This window comes from Oryzias melastigma, linkage group LG5 (genome assembly GCF_002922805.2).
Source record: "Oryzias melastigma strain HK-1 linkage group LG5, ASM292280v2, whole genome shotgun sequence".
In the NCBI taxonomy this organism is placed as follows: domain Eukaryota; kingdom Metazoa; phylum Chordata; class Actinopteri; order Beloniformes; family Adrianichthyidae; genus Oryzias; species Oryzias melastigma.
The window spans coordinates 17,035,519-17,052,807 of NC_050516.1; the positions used below are offsets into that span (position 1 = coordinate 17,035,519).

The 17,289-nt window shown below is 36.6% G+C and overlaps 2 protein-coding genes across 5 annotated transcripts; one reads left to right on the forward strand and one right to left on the reverse strand.

The window, feature by feature from the left end:
• The first annotated feature begins 1,083 nt into the window (after positions 1-1,083).
• zgc:64106 (uncharacterized protein LOC393348 homolog) lies at positions 1,084-10,901 on the forward strand. Its single transcript, XM_024269737.2, has 6 exons — positions 1,084-1,921; positions 3,938-4,177; positions 6,479-6,568; positions 6,700-6,888; positions 8,243-8,352; positions 10,323-10,901. The coding sequence occupies exons 1-6, from the start codon at positions 1,765-1,767 to the stop codon at positions 10,500-10,502; spliced, it is 966 nt and encodes a 321-aa protein (XP_024125505.1). The 5' UTR covers positions 1,084-1,764; the 3' UTR covers positions 10,503-10,901.
• Positions 10,845-16,701, reverse strand: mlnl (motilin-like). Of its 4 annotated transcripts, none has more exons than XM_036211952.1 (6): positions 16,666-16,701; positions 13,786-13,977; positions 13,187-13,324; positions 11,242-11,337; positions 11,048-11,153; positions 10,845-10,967 (listed from the first exon to the last, which is right to left on the reverse strand). In XM_036211952.1, the coding sequence occupies exons 3-6, from the start codon at positions 13,304-13,306 to the stop codon at positions 10,960-10,962; spliced, it is 330 nt and encodes a 109-aa protein (XP_036067845.1). In that variant the 5' UTR covers positions 13,307-13,324; positions 13,786-13,977; positions 16,666-16,701; the 3' UTR covers positions 10,845-10,959. The 4 variants fall into 4 exon arrangements, with proteins under 4 accessions (XP_036067845.1, XP_036067847.1, XP_036067846.1 ...); XM_036211954.1 differs by lacking the exon at positions 16,666-16,701 and adding an exon at positions 14,264-14,473 and having other exon boundaries at positions 11,242-11,331; positions 13,786-14,171; XM_036211953.1 differs by lacking the exon at positions 16,666-16,701 and adding an exon at positions 14,264-14,418 and having other exon boundaries at positions 13,790-14,171.
• Positions 16,702-17,289: the final 588 nt, after the last annotated feature.

Sequence of the window (17,289 nt, forward strand, 5' to 3'; positions counted from 1 at the left end):
CCGGTCAAGCCACTGCCAAGCCTGGACTCAGCTGGGCCAAAGACAAGAAGGACTGGATCCTAGGTGATCCTAGGTCCTGTTTTCTGATAAAGGTAAAGTGTGTCTTTCATTTGGGAATCAAGGTCCAAGGGTTTGGAGGAAGACAAGCGAGGAGCAGAACACAAGCTGCTGTCCAGCAATAGCGTATGAAATCACAGTCTGCCTGATTTGGGCTGCAACATTCAGTATGGGTGTTAGTAAACTCTGCTTTCTTCTGTCCAAAATCACGGCAACAGTGTACCAGAATGTTCCATAGGACTTCATGACTTATTCTGTGGAGGATCTGGATTGAGATGCAGATTTTATATCTTCTAGTTGGACTTGGGCCCTCCCCAGACTACTGAAGATGGTCATATTACGTTAAAAAACGCTTCATTTTGATGATTTCAAATCAATCTGTCTTTATACTTTTGTAAAAATAGGGGTAAATGGTTATTTCTATAACTTTCTGAAATTCTGCTTTGGTAGCTTTTTTGAGCTAGAACCCCAATTTGTGTAAAAAAAAAAATGTTGAAACCAATTAAACAGTTGGCCTTTAATTTGTATTTTCTGAAATATTTTGCTTCTGCATGGCACCGCAGTGGTTAGCGCTCTTGTCTCACAGCAAGAAGGCCCCCGGTTCAAGTCCCGGCTGGGGGATCTGAAACAAAACCTCCAACTGGGGATCTTTCTGTGTGGAGTTTGCATGTTCTCCCCCTGCATGCGTGGGTTTTTTCCAGGGACTCCGGCTTCCTCCCACCATCCAAAAAAATGCTTAATAGATTAATTGGTTACTCTAAATTGTCCGCAGGTGTGAATGCAAGTGCGTGTAGGTGTGTGATTGAGGCAGACTGGCAACTTGTCCAGGGTGTATCCTGCCTCCGCCCAGAAGTAGCTGAGCTAGGCTCCGATCCGTGACCCCGGAAGGGATAAAGTTGTTTAGAAAATAGTTTTTTTTGGGGTGGGGGGGGGTTGTTATGGAATTATGAAACTATACACATTTTTGGAGAGGGCCTGCATATGTTCTATTGTTTTTTTGACCCCATCCACACTTTCAGTTGGGCCTCCTCCATAAGTTCAGCTGCCAAAAGGGATCTTTAAAGTTTATGGAGAAGGAAAAAACAGATGTATTTCAACAAAGCAACTCTTTGAAATGAAATTATAACTTTTGGAAAGGCAGTTTTCTATATAAAATGTGATTTAAACATATTTTTTTGTTTGTTAAGCAAGAGCCATTTTAGATAAAGCAAATGCATTGTAGCAAAAATAATATATATATATATATATATACGTAAACAAAAACTAAAAAAAAAAGCTCAGATTCAATTTTGTATTTACACTGTCTTTAAACTGAGCATGTTCTTTCTTTCATTTAAATCAGCAACACATGTCAGTGTCCAGACAGGCTTCATTCCTCCATCAAATATTTTACATTTAATGGGCAAACCATTTCCTGCATGTTGATCCCCAGATCCCTCCTGATGGGACGCAAGATGTGCTCTGTTCTCTTTCAACATGTGCTCAACGAGGACTCTGGTCCTTACACCACATGGAAGCTCCAGCAGGAAAGTTCACAGATCAGTCAGAGCGCCAAGACCCAGCTCCGTTTTAGGGAGCACAACCCCCTCGGCGCATTCCCCCTCCTGACGTCCAGCCTACTCGGAGCTTGGACCTATGAGACGCACTGCTTTCCCTCTGCACTCTCCGACACTTCTTTCTGACAGAGGTTTGAATCTGGCGTGAAAAATGGAAGCCACGGATATTTTTTATCATCCGTTTTGGGTGGTTCTATCAGCGGTGCTGGCGGTGGTCGTGCGCCTCCAGCGCAAAGGCCCCTGGAATCCACGAGCATGCCCCGTGCAGCTCACTGGAAAGACTGCAATAGTGACAGGAGCCAACACAGGTAAGATAACTGCAGCCTGACTCGTGTTATTTCAGGTTTCAGACATTTATAGACTGTGTTGGGATGGATAGGTGAAAAATTCTGTGCGTCGTTACGCACGACTGGAACAAAAAAAAAATCCTTAACTGCAGATGGATGAAGCTGTTTTTTTCCCCTTTTTGATGGTCTTGCTCTGTTTTGAAATAAGAACTTCACTTTTGTCCAATGTTAGAATAACTTAACGAAGCATTAATGCAGAACCTGCAGTCAGTTTGACCGGCCAGTAAAAACATTACAGTTGACTATACGCACAGAGTGGAATTTGGGTCAAATATTCAAGTTCATATTCAAGTTCTCTTTTTGCAGACAACATGAGTTAATACCAACTTCACAATGAAATCCAGACCCAACTTTTAGCAACATTAAATAACAATAATGATTGGAATAAATCATACACTTGTTTAAATGTTTGCATCAACAGTAGAATTTGGATTGTGTTTTTACTAGAATGAATGACATTTGAACTGCTTCTCTGGTCACTGAGTAAAATATCAAACGTGTTACTAAGAACACAGCATGGTATAAGAGGATGTGTAAGATGAGACTTGGCTTTATACCTATAAATGTATGAGCAAAAGCAGAACATAGAATAACTATAGCATTTAAAGTAGAATAAGACCGTTGGAAAAACTATGCAGATTTTGTGCTGCCTGGTGTAGAGGAGGCAGTTTAGGAAAGAGAAATCTCTGTGACTTGGATGGAAAATGCAAAATGTCTTTTAATTATTTAAAAAAATATATATATAAAATCTTTATGGAAAATGTTGTAAATCGTCTGCACTTTGTTCCATCCATTGCTGGTTTATGAGGCCTGTTCCACTGATAAGAAAACACTGCAGTTTTTTATGATTCTTGCCTAAATACTTCTCAATGAACCTTCATAAGATCCCATGCATTAAAAAAAAAAGACCCGCATATTTACCTAATCAAAATCCCTGAATTTTAACCTTCTTTCACATCCAGATGTTTCACTCAATCTCCTGAAAGTCTGTGCCACGTTGTTCTCTAAATTGAACAATTCCTGCCTGCATTTGCTTGCTAAGCATAAGTCTCTTTACTTGATAGCATTTCTAATTGGATTCCGTTTTTGTACAGTGTGTTTATTTGGAAAAGGCTGACTCAGGAGCCATGTGAGCTCAGGTTTGTGTTTCACCACCTAACAGGTTTCCATACTTAAGTGGAACCCCTGAACACATGTGTTATGGATGATTTAGTCCAAACACCAGGAGATCCCATGAATGCAACACATGCTCTTCAAATTATAATCTGACAGCTCTGTCTTTTAGAAAAAAATATTTTTTTTGCCAATAAAGGCCCTGGAAGATCAAAGCAGATTTCTCCATGCAGAGAGATGAGGATAAAAGAAAAACACTTCTGGATCAGCTCAAGATCTGATAAGATTATGACATTAGGTGACCTACTTCCCGTCCAGAATGTCACTTGAAGAGTTCTGATGAAGCATGTTCAAAATCTGTGGTGTGTTTATTCGGATTTTACATGTTTTGGCGCACTGCCCTTAGGCTTAGTATCATTGTGGTTTATGTTTATACCGTTTTTAAAGCCGTGTGTGTTTTCAGAACAAACCTCCCCTTTAACACTTCCAGAAAAATTTTACTCACCTACTCTGCACTGTCACCTTTGTTTCAACTAGTGAGAATCTGTTTTTAATTCATCACTGAAAGGCTGATAGTCTCACTTCTGTAATCCCCTCAACCCGGACAGGGTTTACTTTGAGTTTTTTCTATCAGAATCTTTCCTCCACCACTGCACTGAAAGTATGTAGTACTGTAGAAAAGCTAAATGCTTTTCATACCAGTAAGGATAAAGTTTTTTCCTGTTGTAAATTCTGGCATTTGCTGACAAACAGTTTTAATGTTACAATTTCCAGACCTAAGAAAAGTGTTTGTTGTTTTTTCAAAGTTAGAGTATTATGTCTCCAAAGAGTTTACCATTTTTCCCCTCTTTATCCCTCTGGTAGGCATCGGGAAGTTCATTGCCCTGGACTTTGCACGCCGTGGGGCCCGAGTCATCCTGGCATGTCGAAGCGAATCCCGAGGGACAGCGGCAGTAAACGAAATCAGGCAGATTACTGGAAATGCAGACGTCCATCTGCGTCTGCTGGATGTTTCCTCCATGGCTTCTGTCAGGGAGTTTGCAAAGAAGATACTTGAGGAGGAGAAAGCGCTGCACATCCTCGTAAACAATGCAGCGGTATCAGGTGAACCTGCAAACAGCCTTAGATTTATTACCAACAAAGAAACTCAATTGTCAATGTTAAGTATTAAACTTTAAAACTAAAGTTTAGACTTCATATCCAAAAGTGGCAAAGAAGAAAAAGAAAACCCTTAACAGCATCTCCACAAACTGCATTCACTGATCACTGCTTTTCATCGCTATCTAAACATATGGAAACAGTTTGAGCGGGTCTCGACTATAAAAAAAAAAGCCTGGCTTTCTGATTGACTCTTTATGAGGTAGTTAAACAGAGTTGCTAACAGCTTTGATTCCCTGACTGAGAACTGCTGTGAAAAAACAAAGTGTACACAAATGATGAGGTCAAGAGAGAGTGGCAGCGAGTCCAAACATCTGTGTGCAGAACTTCAAAGCTGAAGCGTCTTTCCAAAGAGTTTAGGGCAAAATCAGAGAACAAATTAAATAAACTTTTGACTTTGTTTACGCAGTGCAAATTCACAGGTCCTCCAAGGGCACCGCACAGACAGAATCAAGCAAGAGGCACAGAGGAACGCTTTGTAACGGCCTTTAAAGTAACGAATATGATAGTGAAAATCAATTTGGCGGACATTTGTTACACTGAGCTTCACTCAGTAACTTAAAAAAACATTTTAGCCAATGCATTTTTAGTTCTGAACTAAAAACCTTAAAAAAAACAGACTCATTACTCACTGTGGGTGGCCAGCTGTCAGAAAGGACAGAAAAACACATAAATTGTCCAACATCTGTTTTGAGACAGAGGCAGACAATTTAGTGATTGGAGGATTTAAATGTGCAACAGTGGTTCTGCACCATAAGATCATCTAGTAAGAACATGGTGAATTTGTGTATATTAGCTGAAAAGTCCTTTTATGCAAGTCGAAGTCAAGTCTGAAATATTTGCATCTGGGCTTCATTTCGTATATTTTTAGCTAAAATTAAAGTTGAATCTCAAGACCTAAAGCTTATAGGTTAAATGTTACATTTATATTTAGTGAGCTCAACATGCAGAATCAAAAAGTTTGTTTTTATCTAAAACTATTATTCACAAACCAAAAGGTCATCAACCACTGACTGTATATTTTATAGAGTATGTTTGTAATCATGAAAATTTTTAGCATTCTTGTCATTGTTTAGTTGTCTGGGGCTTTTTTGATTTTATTTTTTTAATGTATGATTTTCTTTATCATTTTATCTTTAAATCTGTTTTTGTGGCAATGCTTGAGATCTTTTTTTTTACAGATATTGTTTTGGTTATATTACTCATTAATTTCACAATGAACCGGAAACTGCCCAAAAACTCCATTCTGATTGGTAAATTTAGTGTTTTTTTTTACTGAAAAAAATCTCAAAAATCTTTTTTTATGTTTTGTAGCAAAAGATCAAATGTATAGAGGCAAAATAAAACTGTAGAAATCTACAAAGAAAGCAAAAACAAGGTCAAAGCAAAAGGAAAAATATTTAAAAAAAACATGGAAATCTCCACTCAAAGTTCCAAGGATTTATTCCAATGGGTTGTCACAATTCTTGCTATGTTTGTTTAAAACCAAAAATTTGAAATCTAAAAACTTTTTGAATGAAAGCAATGCTAATGGGTGGGCATAATTGTAAATTAGATATGACTGGTAAACTCACTGGTGGGAGTACTGAGGGTTAAGACCTGCTATACTCAGGTTAACCAGCATAACTGTATTGACTCATCTATATATACAACAAAAGAAGGGTATCCTTAGATGACCTCCACTTACATGTCCTTAAAAAGCATGTGGCCACCAGGTTAAAGAAGGTTTCTGCATCCAGAACACAGCTGACGCCACAAGAAAGAAGCTTAAAAGACAAAAGTTTTATTTTTTTGCTGTCAAAAACACTGGAAACAGGATTAAAATACTTCAAGGTTTAAACAGAAAGTGCTATTTTGGAATAGTATGGGATCTCTTTAAAAGTCAAAATAATGATGGAAACTTTTCAGAGAAGTTTTGGGAAAGCTGGATACAAGGAAAGATGCAGTAAATACTACATCCTCTGACACCAGATGAGCCTGATATTGACTAACAGTGTCTGCAATCTCGAGCTATGTGTCTATGAAAAGACATCTGGTAAAAACGTACTCCACCGTTGCTCATTGTCGTTCTGGAGACCAGAGTAATTCAGCTGTTGGGAGCGTACAGGAAATTAGCCTTGAAGTCTCTTAGCTGAGCTAACGTTTCTGGAATGTTCCCAGGCAATGTGGTATAGCTTATAATTGTTTCTTTGCTTTGTTCTTGCATTTGCTTTCATATTTAATGCATTCTCTTTAATCTGTATCTAGGTTTGCCCAGGCAGATCACCAAAGATGGATTTGAGGCTTCTTTTGCCACCAATCATTTGGGACCATTTCTTCTCACCAACTTACTGCTGGGTAAGACATTACAATCTTTAAATGACAGTAAGAACCACTGTGAACTGATCCCTAAATTATGATAATGCAACTCTCCTTCACATTACAGTTCTCAGTTATGATTCATGTTTATGCTGCTTTTTCCTCTCCAGACCTGCTGAAGCGCTCGGCTCCATCGCGCATCGTCACCGTCAGCTCTTTGAACCACAAGAGGGGAAAGGTGGATTTCTCCAACTTTCACGGTGAAAACCTGGATTATTTCATGGATCAAGTCTACAACAACACTAAACTGCACAATATCATCTGTACCAATGAGCTGGCCCGCAGGCTGCAGGGGACAGGTGAGAAAAAAGCACACCACTGTTAAAGATAATTAGGATGGTCATTTTTCTGCATTTATAGCCTCGTTTCCACTCAGTGGTCCGGTACAGGTCAGGTACGGTAAGGAGTGGTATAGCATGGTCCAGCTGTACATCATACAGTTTGTACATCGTTTATAGCAGAAATTTAACAATGTTTGAAAGAAGATTGTGGGAGACTAAGAAGTATACCGCCGTAAAGAGGAAAACGGAATTGCTAGCTTAGCCCTACGTTGGTCCTTTTTGATGTCGTCATCACTTTCTGGCAACAGCGACTCCGCCCCAACCAATCTGTTACATGTTTCAATGGACCTTCAATGATGGGGCTCCCAGGAGGTACAGTTTGGTACTGTTTAATAGGTCCATTTTACAATGGAAACACTCAAAATACCAGACCGTACTAGACCCCTCGGTGGAAATGAGGCTTATGTTCAAACAGTGTCCCATTTTTAGGCAAAACCAGAAAACCTGCAGCATTGTTTTTGCAGAACAGCAGTACTTCATTTCCCATCATCCCTTTATTTAGACTCTCCCCAGCTAGCTTATAGCCCCTTTACCCCCAATCTAACATTACCGGAGCAACAAAAATGGTGAGCAATATTGGAGCTATCCAGCTGTATAGTTTTAAGGCCAGATGAAACCTCACGACAATGAAAACTCATTGATCAATTTGTTTACATGTACGAATCTTAATTGATTAGAGCAGGGAGATTGTGACCCACCGATTTTCGATTTTACGCTACAATCACAAGTTTTTACATTCATCCATTATTCTCTTAACCCACTAAAAACCCACTTTCAGGGTCAGGGGGTTACTGGAGTCTATCCGGCTACCGTTTGGCAAAAACAGGGTACACTCTGGACGGGTCGTCATTCTGTTTGCTGGACATACAAGTTTTTTCTAACAGCATTTATTCATCTGCTCTGGATTCACAACAGTTTGAATAAATAAATATTCAGAAACTCAATTTTAATATTTTATTTTCTTTAAATCTGTCCTCATCATGAGAAAAAAAACACGATAAGAACATGCTAAAAACATCAGAATAGCAATTTTCTTTAGAGTGAGTCTTTAAATTTCCAGGTTTATTTATCGAACATCAGCTCAACTTCAAGTGAAATGAAGCACTTAGACGTCTTGGATCTCAGTTTAAAGCAGGAGATGTGCTTCAAAGAGGTTAAAACGGAAGAAGGATTCAAGATTCTAGTGAAACATTCCTCAGAAACTGTTATAAATGATTCTTAAGAAGAAATGATGCATGAAACCAGTGATAACCTCCGTGACCTGCCAGCACTGGAACTGCTGTTCTGGACGTCTTGTACTCTGTGCTCGCAGGAGTCATCGCCAACTCCGTCCATCCTGGTGTCGTCATGACTGAGGTGATGAGGCACTATCCATTTTGGATACGCTATCCCTTCAACGCCATTGGCTTCTTCTTTTTCAAAGTAAGTACATCACAACAGTTAAGATTCAGAAAGATGGCTTTTTTTTATCTTATTCAAGAATTCATTTGTGCTGTTGTAGAATCAAAACTTTTAAAAGAAGAATCCAAATCTGCATCTTTCTGTTCTGTGGAAGACTGGAACTGCTCTCTAACACTAAATTAGAGACATGTGTTCTTTTTGACAGATCTGACATTATGTTAAAATCAAACACTGTTTACCCTCTAGTGCTCTCAGAGTTGTATGTTTGGCCGATGTTGAGTTTGCAGTGAAGTTTTGCAGCTGTTTATGTCCTGTCTCACCCCAAAATAAAAGTGCATTTGTGTTTGGTTAGTTGTTTTTTTTTTTGTAGCAATGGTTCTTGACACAATCCTTATGCTGTTGTTACTTTTTAAAATAGTGTCATTTGTAAGGAACATGCACACATGGGATGTGCAGCAGAGCAGTTTGTGGATTGTTGTGTGTTGCCTGTTGAGCAGCATTTGTGAGCATGGCTTCTATTACAGAGGTCTGGATGAGTCTGCTCCAAGAGTCAGCGACCACATTTAACTCATCTGGAAAGAGTCTGTAATTATGCAACTTCATCTGATATTCCACTAAACCAAAATATGCACAAGGATCTGAGTGTGTAGAGTAATGTTATGTTCAGGGATTCTGCTGACAGAAGTGTGAAAAAGACACAGAGGACTTCTGATGGCTGCATCAATAGAATAACACATTTTAGTGGAGGCAGTGTGTAAATTAATTAATTGTTAAATATTTAGGATTTTTTTGTAGCTATTTAATCTACCAAACACAGAGAAGAATCATTGAAAGAATAAAATGGACTTTCATGAGTGAAACCCACAAGCTCAGTTCTGCAGCTCATCCTGCAAATACATTCCCAACATAAGTGGCAAAAAAAACTTTACAGCAGTAAAAGATATATCGTCAAATAGAATCAAGCAAGGAAAAAAATAGAATGCAAAGTTCAAAAATGTTGTGCTGTTTAAAGAGGTAAAGGTCAATGCCCTTCAGGGTTTGTTGAGGCTCAAAGTTCTTATACAGGACAGAAAGGTGTCTGGAAATCTCAAGGTCAGGAGGGGATCATGACAACCGAGTTATGATGGGCTGTAATATAAGATAACAAGAAGAAGATTGGAGATAACTGTATCCTTTTGAGCTGAAAAATAGAAATAACTTCATATTTTTTATTTAAAGTGCATTATTTACATAATCTACTTTGGCATTCACAAATTTGGAGCATCCTTAATGAAAGGAAAATTATACAGTTTAACTAATAGGGAGAAAAAATAAAATTAGTGTCAACATGTTCATCTGCTGAACAGAAAGACGTGGTTCCATGTTTTCACTTCTTAAGTTTTATAAATTTGAACTGGTATTAAAGTTGATATTTTCAGGGGTCAATAGTTCTGATTGATGCTCCTGAAAATGGAAAAATATATTTTTTGTGGGATTATTATTATTCAACATGGGAGAAGTCATGTATTACTGCAATTTCTGAATCTTAACCATGTAAAAATATCTGAAGTTTTCTGTCTTGGAAGAAAAAAAAAAAATTTTTATAGCAAAATATAATCTTAGCTTGACAAAACATATTTTAGTTATTACATTTTTTTTTATTAAAGTAAGAATTATTTTGATTTTTTTTCTTATTTCTAAGTTATTTCCAATTTTGTGTGTGCCCCCCCCCCTTGTAATGATAATTATTAATAATTTTACTGAAAATAGTTCACTTGAAGACCAGCAGGACCCCTTATCAAAATGGTCAAGTTACCTTCTTATATTTTGAAACTTTAGTTGCACTTCAAGCATCATAAAAAAGTAAAAGAGTTGCATCTTTGCTTTATTTCAAGTGGCTCAGCACTAAAGCCACTTTTCATATTAAATAAAAATAACTTTTTCAGCATTTATATCCTTTCCTTTGTGTGTCTGATTTTTTTTTCAACATATTTTTCAATTTTTCTGTCCAGTCGTCAGAAGAAGGAGCAGTCGCCCCAATCTACTGCGCTGTATCCGAGGAACTGGAGGGAGTGACAGGAAAGTATTTTGACAGCGACTGCTCTCTTGTCCTTCCTGCTCCTTTAGCCCGAGACCCGGCCCTGGCGGTCAAGGATTTTGAGGTGTGTGAGAGACTGACTTCAAAGCTGTGAGGCAACAATCTCTGCTTGATAACAGAGAACAGGTCGAAGTCCTGTCGACTTCAGGGACTGAGACAGTCAATGTGAGCGGCTGTCCAAACCCACCAGGAGAACTCTGAATATATATATTTTTTTCATTTTCTGCACTTTCATGGAAATATTTTAAACAATAAGATGTTGCCATTTGGTGCAAAACCAAAGACATTTGCTAAAAGCTTACATTTTGCATTGCTTCAAGTATGCTGAGAATAGAAGGCTCCATAAGTTTCTGTCTTTATTGGTGGGCAAAGTGCTGACACCATGTGGCCAACAGCGTCTTGCAGTCTCTCTGGAATCAGACAAAACTCCAAACAGTTGATAGAATCACATGTCTTTATTAGAAGATTTAATAAAACACAATTTTTCAGCCTTCATGTTTGGTTTTGTCATTTTCTGTAGAGTTTATGCAGCGTTCACAGCATCCGCTTCGCTATTTGGCTGCAAAGACACAGAAAGGTTACACTCATCAAAACAAAACTTTTTTTGTTTATTTGTATTAATGTGCACACATGCTATACCTTTCTGATGCTCCTCCACAATCTCATGAATGATTTCTTTGATGACCGGAGCCACATAGTTCAGCTGTCTGGGTGAAAGGCGGACTCCCAACTCCAGTGTGTTATCCTGGAACCAAACAAACCAAAGCACACGTTGACACATGGTTTGGCAGTGGAAGGTGCATGAAATCCACCTTAAAGAGGTCTGTGCTCACATTGTTTGCTTCCATCTGAGGAACCTGCTCCAGGATGACTTCATCAAACTCCTCTGATCGAGGTTTCATGTCTTTCTTCCCCTGTTGATCCTGCAGCTGAGATGCACAGAGGAGACGCGTCAGCAATGGAAAAAAATGCACTCAAGCAATCAGACATCAGTGGGTTATTTTTATTTCTAGTAAGGATTGATCTTTTATTGACAGATTTAACATCCTGATCTGGATCAGCAGACACATTTACAGAACACTTGAAAAATTGAGCTGTCTGTCTGGTTTCATTAAGATCCTCTTTTACACTTAAAAAAAGAAGATGGAGACTTAAATCAATTGATAATTGCGTGTTATTCATGTAAACTGTCTATTCTATGTCATAAAGGGTAAAAGTGGAGCTCAAAAAATGTTTTTCTGTTTCAACCAAGCTAAAAAAATAAATAAAATAAAATAATACACATTTTTGTCAGACAAGAAATCCTTAAATGTAACTTTTAAATTATTAGTTTATGAGAATCATATCAAGCTACTTGTTTGTTTAAAAAAAAAAAACAGTGGCCATTTCTTTAGCCTTTTTATAATTTCAATCTATTTTTTACCAATATATAATTATATATAGCAAACATATCTTTAGATTAACAGCATATCCAATAAATGCATTATGATAAATACACTTCAGTTAAATGCAAAATTGTTTTATAGCTGAAGCAAAAAACAAACAAACTGCATTTTATTTGAAACCCCAGTTTATTTAGCGATTTGTTTCTTTCATACAACCTGTTTACACTCTTTCCAACCCCTTAAGTTAAAGTTGTACTGATGCTGGCAGCAGAAATAATGGTCACGTAATATTCATAAAAAATAATAGAAATAACATAAATAAATAAATACGTCTTTTTTATTTTTAAAATGCAGTCATTTTGCCCCTCCTTAAAGTGAAGATTTAAGTATCTGTTGGCAGTGTTTTGAAGTAATTAAATAAGGGTTTCCATTATTTTATAAAATAATTATTGGAGCTTTTTAATGAGAATTTTACTTGATCAAAGTTATTGTGTGACAGAGCCAAGACATTGTTGACGGTGGAGTGAGCATCTTCTACAGTAGCATTTGCGTCGCTCTGCAAAGACGTGAGGTGAATGAAATCATATTTTTTCTTGACTGACATATTTACTTTGGGGTCGGGTATTCAGACCATTCCTATGTGGAATCAGTGCTCAATTTATCTTCCAATTATTTCTAGACATTCCTTTTGGGAGACTTTCAGCTTTTTAAGATACAAAAACTGTATTATCTTTGCAATTTATTTCTACGTTGCATCTTATTATTGAAGCATTTTGTGCTTTATTATGTTGTGTGTGCTTAAAAGTGTGCGCATGGAGGGAGGGGGGCTTCTTTGTGTTTTATCATTCTTGTGTGTGTGAAGATCTTTGTTTTTATTTTGTTTTTTTGAATTGGGAAATGTTTTCATGTAAAGCACTAAGAGTTACATAAGTAGGAAAAACTTTTCAAATAAAGTTTGATTTGATTTGATTTTAATGGAATTTAATTGAGTTGATTTAAATTAAGTTGAACTGAATTGATTTGATTTAGTTTGATTTGTAATTACACTGTTAAATAGATATGCAATAGGTTGTTTTACTTTATCCTGTTAAATATTTAAATATACCTCCAAGTCAAATTATTTCATTTGAACTTTCATCACTGAAGTCTTCACAATATTTCAAAAGGTTTTGAAACAATCTTAGTCATCTAAAGTGAAAGTTTAATATTTTTTGTCTTATTTTTCATTCAAAACAAATGCAGAGCTTTATAAAATACATTTACAGAATGCAGAAAATACATTTGCTTTTGGTCCCTAAAAAGTGAAATTTCTATTCAAAAGACTAGCCACTAATTAGTTTTCCTGCTGTCATTAATTGGTGGCTTTAGCCCTTTTACCACACACTGTACTCACCCTCATGTGCAAAAGCTCCTTGGGGCTGAAGAATGTGATGTGACCTTGTGACCTCTCAACCAGGAAGGCCATCAGGCACACCAGCACCACGCAAACGCCCACTGCTCCACGGATGCTCATTCTGCTCTCACCTGAACACTTAAACAGGAATGTGCAAACACAACAGCAAACGGCCTGTTAGAGGCAAACACACCAAACCCTGTGTCTCTATTTTAAATCATTTTGTCTTTGAAGCAATGGGAAAGTTTTGTTATGAACTTTATGACACGAGTTTGCAAAGGTTTGAAAATTTGGTCAACTTTTGACACATGGGGAAAGGAAATCATACTTGAGGGATCCTGTTATTATGCAAGGTAGATGTTGACTCGTAGATAGGAGATAGGAAAGGAGAAAGGGCAAACCTTTGGGATTTCTATGGGCCACAACAACAAACTTATTTTACAGATAAAAGACGCAAGAAGCTGAAGGGAACTGTGTGCAACAGAGACGCAGCCTTCCACACAAGAAGAAGATAGAACTTTAAAGGAGGAATAATAGAAAGAAAGAAGAAGAAGGAACTTCTGCCAACAGCAAGAGGAGCAAAGGGAGCCGTATCTTACCTACGTGCTGTGTCGGCTTTAGTCAGTCGGTTGGGGAAGTATTCTGTAAGATGAGCAGGGCTCCACCGGTCTGAGTGTCAGCTTATCCTGCTCAGCCTTTATATGAAGCCTTCTCACAGCCCGGGGCTCAGTAAATGCCCTCGCTCACATCCGCTCCTCAACAGGCTCCTCCAAGGACTCTCCAACATGCTCCTGGAAACACAGACATTACTCTGGAATCTGGTCTTTTTATTAGGGCGATATGTTTCTCAAGCTGCATGCATGGAGGCCTTTAAACGGAGTGACAAATTGGCCCGCGGATGAAGAATCCTGCAGTGGGTGATCAATGTTGGATTGTTTTGAGCAGTCTGTCGCCTACAAGTGAATAAATCATCCTTATTGTTCTCCTAAAGAAAAGAAAATAGCAATTATTTTGAGTCGTTTAAAAAAAATTGAACAAATATTTTTTACCAACTTGGGAGAATTTGAAGCAACATACAAGATGTGAAAGAGTTGAACCTTTCATTCAGGCTTGTAAGTTAAAGGCAGGATAGGATTTGTCCACAAAGATCCGTCATAAATCTCCCGCTCTCAGTCGTTATCAGACACACGCTGACATTTACAACTCCAGATCAGTTTGTGCTTTTTCATTTAAATCTTCCTCATGTTTTTGTTGCCAGGAGTTTTGAGACTTTGGAGAGTTTTATTGATGTGTTTTTTTGAATACAACACTCAACCGTTTCCTGATTCAAAGCAAAATGGCATTGTAGTTAAGGTTTATATTGCTGTCGGAATACCAGGTGAGAGTATTCTACATTGCAGGTGTGTAATTTCAGCTTTGAGAGTCCTGTGCAGTAAAACAAGTAACCACATTGACGCATGCAACCTTTTTACATTTTTCCATCACCTTCCACTTCAAATTACTCAGCTTGAATGCTACAGGAATCATGGTTTTAGTAATTTATAGAATTTGAAATATCTTACATTCTGCATAAATCTACACATTTGAAGGACATGAAGAAGTTTAGTTTAGATCATCTTTTGTTTGCTTTCTTTCACTCATTTCTGTATTTTTTGCTATTTTTTTCTGTTTATTTAAATTTTTCATATTTCTGTTAAAAATTATGATTTAATTCATATTTTGGGGTGTTTTAGTACAAGTTAGATCATTTGTTTTTCCCTCACATCAAATAATGCAACGTGCCTTTCACAATTTTATGTAGATTATATTTTGTTGCAATCAACCAAGTTTTGCTAATTAGAGAAGAATAGTTATATTTTGGACATTTTCTGTCATTTTATCTATTTGGAGTGTTAATCTGAATGTATAATGCTAGTTTTCAGATAAAAGGAAAATGCATTTTTGGGATTAAAAGACATCTCCAATGATTTTAATAATGCCATTTAGCAACCATATGCTTTATTTTTTATCTTAATTCCATCTAAAGTGGGGTGGAACAACTCTCCTCCTTTTTTAAATGTATTTTTCTACCGTTTAATCAGCTCAAGGAGTTTGAATGGAAAACACATTTATATTTAAATGTAATTAAAGTGCTTTGAAGAGATTAAAAGACTTGAAATACAGGAACACAGTGTAAAACATAACTTTGCAGCAATTAAAATAATAAATTAAGAAATTAATCAAAACCAAAGAATGATTCAGGGTGGAAAAGGTGGCATTTGTTCAGCTATAAAACTGTCCAAAATTAAACGTTTTTTTGTTTGTAAAACAACCATTTGCTAAAAGAATCTATGACATTTTACATTTCTGCAGATTAATAACGCTAAAGGATTGGCTTTTCCTGCACATGTCCATATGCTCAAAGTGCTTGCAATCCATTATTTGTTCTTTGTTATTTGCACTCCTCATTCATACTTGGTGATGGTGAGTTACTGATGAAGCCACAGCTGCCTTGGGGCAGACTAGGTGAGGTTTGGTGCCTAAGTACATATGTATGGCCTCTCTGGCCATCACAAGCATTCACACACCAGTGGAGCTACACTGGAGGTAGGGAGAGAAATGTCCTACCTAAGGAAACATCAGCAGTTGACGTGGGAGACCAAGTACTGGACCTCCACCCTTCGATCATTGACCAACTTAGCCACCACTGCTCTTATGTGACTTGTATGTGTGACCGCAAATAAGTCTATTTATGATTATGAGCTATTACAGTGTGAAGAAGATGGCATTGTCTTATAATATTTTTCTTTACCTTCTAATCAATGCATTACTTGATATCTGAAATTAGCTAGATGATTCTGTTTTGTAATTTTGTTGGAATTGTTCCGATATAAATCAAATCAAAATAAAATATATGAAATGTTTGATAATTTATTGTTGTTGCTGGATGTTTTTTAAATATTAATCAGTTTATAATCAAGTTAATCAAGTTTATATATATATATATATTTATATATATATATATATATATATATAAAATTTGTATATGATGTAAAGGAATATTTCAAGGACAACTGTATTGTTTGAAAGGTTTCTAATATTTGTGACAAAAAAACAGAGGAAAATAATTAACAATATCTTGGCAAAAGGACATTCTTTTGCAAAAAAAAAAAAGACAGAAAAACTCTAACAATTTGTTGTAAACTTGTTGAAGCAAATGTTGCCTAATGTTTTATTTATATAAAAAAATATGTGTATGTCTTTCCCCCAGACTTATTAAAAGTTGGATTATATCATTGTTGTTTTGTGTTGTTCTTTTATGACAGAAATGGTACGTTACTCATTAATTACTCAGTACTTGGGTAGATTTTAATCCAAGTACTTTTTTACTCTTGCTCAAGTAATTATTTGGATGCCAACTCTCTGCTTGAACTTGAGTACTATTTTGGTAAAGTAACAATACTTTTACTTGAGTATTTTTTTTTTAATACTCTACCCACCTCTGAAATCTTGTATCATCAAATGAGAGGTTTACGTATGGAAGTTTTTCTGGGCCATAATTCTAAGTTTTATGCATTTTTCAATTGACAATTCAATTTGCAAATTCATCATGCAATTTGAGAATGCATTTTGCAGTTTGCAATTCAATATTCAATCAGGCTTGCAAAATGATCATTCATTTTGTAATTTACAATTCAATATGAAAATATACAATTCAATATCACAATTTTCCAAAATAAAATATTGCATAAAAACAAAATCAATTGCATTGTAAATTGTCATGGGTTTTTGAGGTCATAATTCAAATGACTATGCATTTTACAATTTACAATTCAATATGCAATTTGGTCTTTCATTTTGAAATGCATTTTACAATTTACAATTCAATATTTAAAAATGACATTTCAATACATGGTTTGGTTCAAAAATCATTTTAAAGTAACTTTAAATCTATTGCATGGTAAAATCCCACGCTCTGTGTTTTAAAAGTCAATTCATCATGCAAAACAGCGCCCCCCGCTGTAATGCATTCTCAGTTCAGTTGCGCTTCAGGTGTGCCAATATTCAATCCGCTTTGCATTCTGTCAGACGGGCGGGGCCTTCCACCCCTATATATGCTAAAT